Here is a 6,524-nt window from a genome sequence, read left to right as displayed (position 1 = left end):
ATAGATAGATAGATAGATAGATAGATAGATAGATAGATAGATAGATATCAAAGTGAAACTGCAGTTTGCATTTATCTTCATGTCATTTCCTTCTGTGTGGATCATTTCCTTGTCTTCCTGGTACAAAAGAAGAGGAGGAAGCCGCTGAAGGTATTTACAACCTTTAAGTTGTGACATTGATAAATGAGACTCCGTCAATGGTTTTTGCTTTTGTTTTATATATAGCACATCAAATTTTGCTGTGGCAACAGGTGGAGTGAAAACTGTTGCTGATCCTGAAAGTTATTGTACTTGTGTTAAAGTGACTGGGCTGCTGGTTGTACTGATCAGCTCTTTGCTTTGTTCAACCAGGAGAGCAAGAAGGGAACGAGGAAGACGAAAAGGCTGAGGAAGGTGACGATTTTGTATTTATAGTATTTAAGCAGACAAACTTGATGAAGTGAAGCATCTACTGTATGAGGCTGATTCAAAAGATGTGAAATCTTTATTTAAGTTGTTCTTGGACTTTTTTCATACAGTCCAAATTAGGGATGATCATTAAAATTTGGAGCCCAAAAAAAAATCTGTATTTTTGAAAAATCGAAGTGTGTTGGTAAATGAAGTTATCTAGCGCATTATCAAAACCTTTATAGCCTCATCCAGCTCATAATTTGACACGATACATGTTAACGAATCAAAAATTACACACTCAGCCATGTAAAAAAGCTGAAATAAATAACCCATATCTAAAATCAGAGCTGTAATTATTTTCCTTTATTTCAATGTGTTTTGTGTTTCAGTGTATTGATCCACTCAGGGTGTCATTTCAAATTCCACTGAGCCACAAAGCCACCAGAAAACAAACTCTACCAGTTCTTGAGTGTTGCGAGGCTTAAAACGAAGGCGTGGAGCTCTTTTTGTGCAAACTTTTAATTACTCTGGGGTGTAGTTTGATTTCAAGAACCAAACATTTTTTAAGAAAATCAATATATAACGTACAAATTCCTCCATTAGCGAAAACCTACAAGTAAAAATTATTTTAAAAAAATCGCAGCTGGTTTTATTGTAATTAATCTTAAAATGTGTGAACTTTCTAGAAAGGCCACAGTCAACTTAACACCATGTGACAACAAAAGATTTGTCACTCATATGTAATTACAACTTCTCCGTGTGCCAGCAGAGGCTGAACAGGAGGAAGACAAATCTGCTGCAGAGGAGTCTGATGAAGAACAAGGTGAGATTTATTTATTAAAGCAGGAACAATGCTGTCTTGTTGTCTCTGCTGATTGTTGGGGAGCTTGCCAGAGATTAACAAACAAGACAACATCCATGTCTGGTGTTGGCCATGTGTTGACAACTAAATGGTGATGACTAATGTTTCCACCCATAACCAACAGTTGCAGCAGACACAAAGATAATCTGTTGTTAAAGCTACATTTGGGTTTGGAATGTGACAGTCAGCAAGTCCTGAGAAGTCATACGGACGTTTACTTAGTCAAAACCAGACGGAGTAACTCGAGATTCATCTACAGGCCTTTAATCCCTCCCAGCCCCGAGGCTCTCAGTCATTAGTCAGACTCACTGTTTAGGTATCGGTCTTCTGCCTGTCACACCAAAATGAGTGGCTGAACCTTTCCCATCTTCATGCCTCATCCCTATCTTCACATCGGCAAGCGCCCTGTGAGGCATAGTTCTTGGATGGGTTCCATGTCAAACTGGTGAAAGTGACCTTTTGACTGTGCAAACAAACAATTACCGGCACTTCTGGAAAGTCATTTGACAGTAAATAATTCAGACGGCACTACGTATGACTGATTTAATGAGATACAAAAAGGGTCTAATCTGGAGTTTTTAGATAAAACTATTCTTTGGGGGATTATTTTCACAAGCTTTCACACATTTGGTACAACTTGTGAGTCAACTTAGCCACTTAGCTCCACCTAGCTGTTAATCCTTTTCAAAGAGGTAACTGTTGCTCCAGTCACTTTTACTAAGCATGAAATATTTTTTATATCATCTCGCTCAAGAAACTACTTCAGCATATTTTAGCCAAGTAACTTTGTAGCTCCTCAGTTGATTCACGACTCAAGAGGTTTGAACCTTTGAGAGAGAATATTATAGTATAATCCTAAAGTGGTGTAAACTGTATAAGAGCTAACAAAAAACTGTAAAGTACAATATGGGCTTTTTGGAACAATCAAACAACATCATTTGTTGAATTACTGATGGATTTCTTAGAATACCTTTCAGAGGTCACAGACGCCAAGCCTTTTTTGGCAACAGACCGCTTGACATCAAGACTTGTCCGTCTGGACAACGATGCTTATCAAAATGTATTTATGGCATGCAACACATGATGGAGCACTTTACTTCTGACAACTCAGATAAGAACGCAGTACAAATGTTTTTTTTGTGTGTGTGTTTGATGACCTTTCTGCTCCTAAAATTTAACAGAGGGTTGTTTTTTTTTTTTTTACCAAAGTGACCTCAACTATCACCAAGTTCACAAGCTTTATTATTTTGCTTTTAGGTGGAGAAGAAGAGGGAGAGGAGGGAGAAGGTAACACTGTTTAATAAAATGAATGCTGGCACGCCTTATACCTTATGAGTTTGTTTTTCTTGTTAGCCTTTTTCAACTCGTGCCAGATTTCGAAACAAGTGTATTTCCAGATAAATTAAATTTCCATCTATTGTCAAACCAGAGAGGGCCAATTGCCAAATCTTGGTTAGGCTTCCTGGTAAAATATAAAAATATTTTGTTGTCGTCTTGGTGAATAAGTGAGTTGGTTTTGTGTGGTTTGGAGTAGCTTATCTGTGTCTTCTATTTTTTTCTGTTTCAACAGAGGAGGCAAAACCAAAATTCAAGTAAGTAACACAAGTAAATGAAACACTGTTACACACAATTATTCACAGTGAGATTATAGAAGCTGAATGAAGTGTGGTTGGGAAAAGTCTAAAAAGACCATTAGGACCAATTATAAAGACTGATAGAGCACAAACTAAATTATGAAACAGGGTAAAATACTAAAATCATGAACGTGTCATCATTGATTTTTACATTGAACTTGATTGTTTAAAATCCCTTAGAGAGATCACACCTTCAAATCTTTTTCTAAGTTGTTCCAGTTTACAGGAGCAGAGTAAGAAAAGGCCTTTTTGCTGAGTTCAGTCCGCAACGAGGGGACGCTGCATGTAATGATGTCTTAAGAGTGCAGACTGTCGCTGCACTGATGAAGTGACATGTAGGAGGAGATATATGAAACAACCGACCATGGAGTGATTTAAAGATGAAAATGTACCAGTGTGAGAGTCTGCGTGAAGTTAATGATGACCAGTTAACCAGTGAATACAGGGTGCAGTGATGGGTACGGTAGTTACAACCATTTATGAATCTTAGCGTGCCATGATAGACAGTATCCAACATCTGCAAGGTGCTTGTAGGGGTGTTCATACAAATAATGTCACCATAGTCAATGGTTGGAAGGAAAGTAGCAGTTACAAGGTGTTTCCTAGCATTCAGAGTTAAACAGGATCTATTTCTGAAAAAGAAACCACATTTTAATTTCAATTTCTTTATCAAGTTTTCGACATGCAGCTTAAAAGAGAGATGTGCATTGACCAAGTTACCCAAGTATTTGTAAGAATTGACAAACTCAGTAGAAACACCATTCATAGATAAAATAGAAGGAAGGACTGCTGGGACCAACTTTCTGTTTGAAAACAACCTTTTGGTTTTATCAGCATTTAGAACCAGTTTGAGACGGAACAAGTCTGAATGGATGATGTCAAATGCAGACTGTAAAAGCTGGAAAACCTCAACAACTGATTTAGCTCGACAATAAACAACTGTATCATCAGATCAGCATAGAAATTTAAGTAAATGATAAATGGACTGTACATGTACTTATATAGCGCCTTTCTATCGTATCAAGACACTCATAGTGCTTTACACTACAACCTGTGCCCTGATTTACCCATTCATACAGCACTCTAGATCTCTACAAAGCTAATTAAACAAATCATTCTAAAGCGACTAATCAGGATGACCTACATTACTTATGCAGATTGTAAAGTGAGTGTGTCCTAAGATTGAGCCTTGTGGAATACCATTGTTGACATTAAATAACTGGAAGAAGTACCATTGTGTTGAACACATTTCCTCAGATCTAATCAAATGATGAATGTAGGAAGCACAGCTTTTCGTGCTGCAAAGTCCTCTTGTTTCAGGGACTAAAACTGTAAATTGTTGAAATGAAGTACAGTTTCATTTTAATACACAACCTAAAAACATTTATTTGCAAAAGCTTCTAAAAGAATCAAAAACATCAGCAAAGAATGAGTTTGAATTTTTTGTGTATGTGTGTGTGTGTGTGTGTGGGGGAGGGGGGGGGTCTGTCTGTCTTTAGGTTTTGTCCTCAGCAGACAAACTTTACTTTAATTTATTTCAACAAACCCTTTTCATTGTATGTTTTAAATTATTATGAGCTATTTCAAAGCAGTAGGAGTGAATCTGAGCAAACCACTGTGCACTCCAGAAGCAGTATTTATTTTTACAGCCCAAGTATAGGCCTGTTTCACCTAGCATATTTACTGTAATTTCATTTTTGTTGTCTTAAAGTTCTAATGAAAATGCTTGACTGATGGTCAACAGCAGACCTTCCCTCTCACTAGCAGACTGAAACAATGAGTAGCTCACACGTTTATGAACAAACATGTGACATGTTTAAAGATAATAATTAAAAAATAAATACTGAGACGATATCAGCCAGGAGTCCACATGGGCTATGACACTTGGAGATGACATTGTTATCTATACTGAGAGTAGAGAGCAGGTGGAAGAGAGTCTGTTGAGGTGGAGGTATGCTCTGAAGAAAATGTATTGAAAGGAAAACAGAACAAATGTGTGCACATGAGAGGGATACAGGTGGACAATGAAGGTTTAACAGTGTATACAGGTGAAATTCTGCAGTTACCTTCTATTTCCACTCTGAAGACTGAGGTTATGTAACATTAAAGGTTGTACTTTAGCAAAGTGAAAGGGAAAATACAGATATGGTGACTCCTGAAGAATCAGTCTGCTCAGGCCAGAACTTGTAAGAAATGCCTTTTATGATCTTCATTTTACACCATCTGTGATGTCATCTAACATTTCCTCTTGAGTTTGCATATTTTAGGCTCGACAGTTTTACTGTCAGGTGTTCACTCACTGATGTTGCTGCTTTATCTGATTTGTTTTAGGCCTTTTATCATGCCAAACCTTATCCCTCCCAAGATCCCAGATGGAGAGAAGGTGGATTTTGATGTAAGCGACACATTCACTCTTTCTGCCAAAGGGGGTGAATAGTTATTCAAAGCATCTCCAGACTGAAGAAATAAACCTCTAAGTGACTCAGTATTTATCAGAATTAGGGAATAATTGCATGCATGAGCTTTACTTTGATGATATATTGGTAAGATTCTATATTTAGTATCTATGATGTTGTGTTTCTGTAGGACATACATCGTAAGAGGATGGAGAAGGACCTGATGGAGCTTCAGACACTGATTGAAGTCCACTTTGAAAGCAGAAAGAAGGAAGAAGAAGACATCATTAGTCTCAAAGAAAGAATTGTGAGTGCATTATGTTATAAGTTGATATAAATCCTGTTTTCACACACAAAAATGAAGTGTAGATGTTTTATGACCAGATGTGATGATTTGTATTTCAGGAGAAACGCCGTTCAGAGCGAGCAGAACAGCACAGGATCCGCAGTGAGCGTGACAAAGAGCGTCAGAAGCGTCTTGAGGTAGAGTCCTGGTCTGCTTTTATCTACGCTTGTATAACTCAAGATTGAAGTCAGCCCAATTCATAAAGTCCATAACACGAAACAAACACAAAAAAGGTCTCTAACTCCAGTTAAGAATTTTGGATTCATTTAAGACTTTTTAAAGAAGTTTTTGTTTCATTTGAGTTCAGTGTTATAATTTTCAGCTAAAGGTAGAAACTAGAAGGTTTTACTTCTTTACAGGATAGTTATTTTATGTCCCAAAATGTAATATATCAGTCACCAACAGTTGGTGCTCAATAATCCAGGTTACAAATCCAACAATGTTCAGTCATTGTATGGGAACAATGGGTAATATAGCAATAAATGTTGAAATTCATTATTGATTACTAGTGTTGAAATGTCACCCCCACTGGTCAGAAAAGACCCCTCCAACTACCTCAAAGTGGCTCACGAGCCACCAGTTGATCATCCCAGTTATAACAGGCTTCGTGGCTCTGGGCTCTTTTTAATTTAATGAGTGAAGAGCCAGAAATGGCTCTTTGATCAAAAAGGTTGCACACCCCTGATTTAAGGGATCCCCAACTGGTTGGAACAATAGACCTTGTTTAATAATTACTTGCTTCAGCTTCAAATACAAGACTATAGTCAGTTTAGTTTGTACTATAATAATAAAAAAAGAATTTTACATTGATGCCACCATGTTGTTTATGCTGCAACATATTCTGGGTAAATATATATATATATATATATATATATATATATATATATATATATATA

The 6,524-nt window shown here is 37.0% G+C and overlaps 1 protein-coding gene across 1 annotated transcript in view; it reads left to right on the top strand.

Annotated features, from left to right (window-relative positions):
• tnnt2a (troponin T type 2a (cardiac)) overlaps window positions 1–6,524 on the top strand; it is a gene marked incomplete in the record, with an annotated part of 10,797 nt that overhangs the window by 1,408 nt on the left and 2,865 nt on the right. The window contains 7 exon segments of the mRNA XM_037684130.1: window positions 352–393; window positions 1,160–1,213; window positions 2,510–2,539; window positions 2,823–2,844; window positions 5,218–5,281; window positions 5,473–5,589; window positions 5,688–5,765. Coding sequence (XP_037540058.1) covers window positions 352–393; window positions 1,160–1,213; window positions 2,510–2,539; window positions 2,823–2,844; window positions 5,218–5,281; window positions 5,473–5,589; window positions 5,688–5,765 — 407 coding nt within the window.

Source organism: Nematolebias whitei, chromosome 11 (assembly GCF_014905685.2).
Source record: "Nematolebias whitei isolate Nwh7 chromosome 11, NemWhi1, whole genome shotgun sequence".
NCBI classification, from domain to species: Eukaryota; Metazoa; Chordata; class Actinopteri; order Cyprinodontiformes; family Rivulidae; genus Nematolebias; species Nematolebias whitei.
The sequence above is the reverse complement of the archived record's forward strand: the minus strand, read 5'-3'. Positions and strand labels throughout refer to the sequence as shown.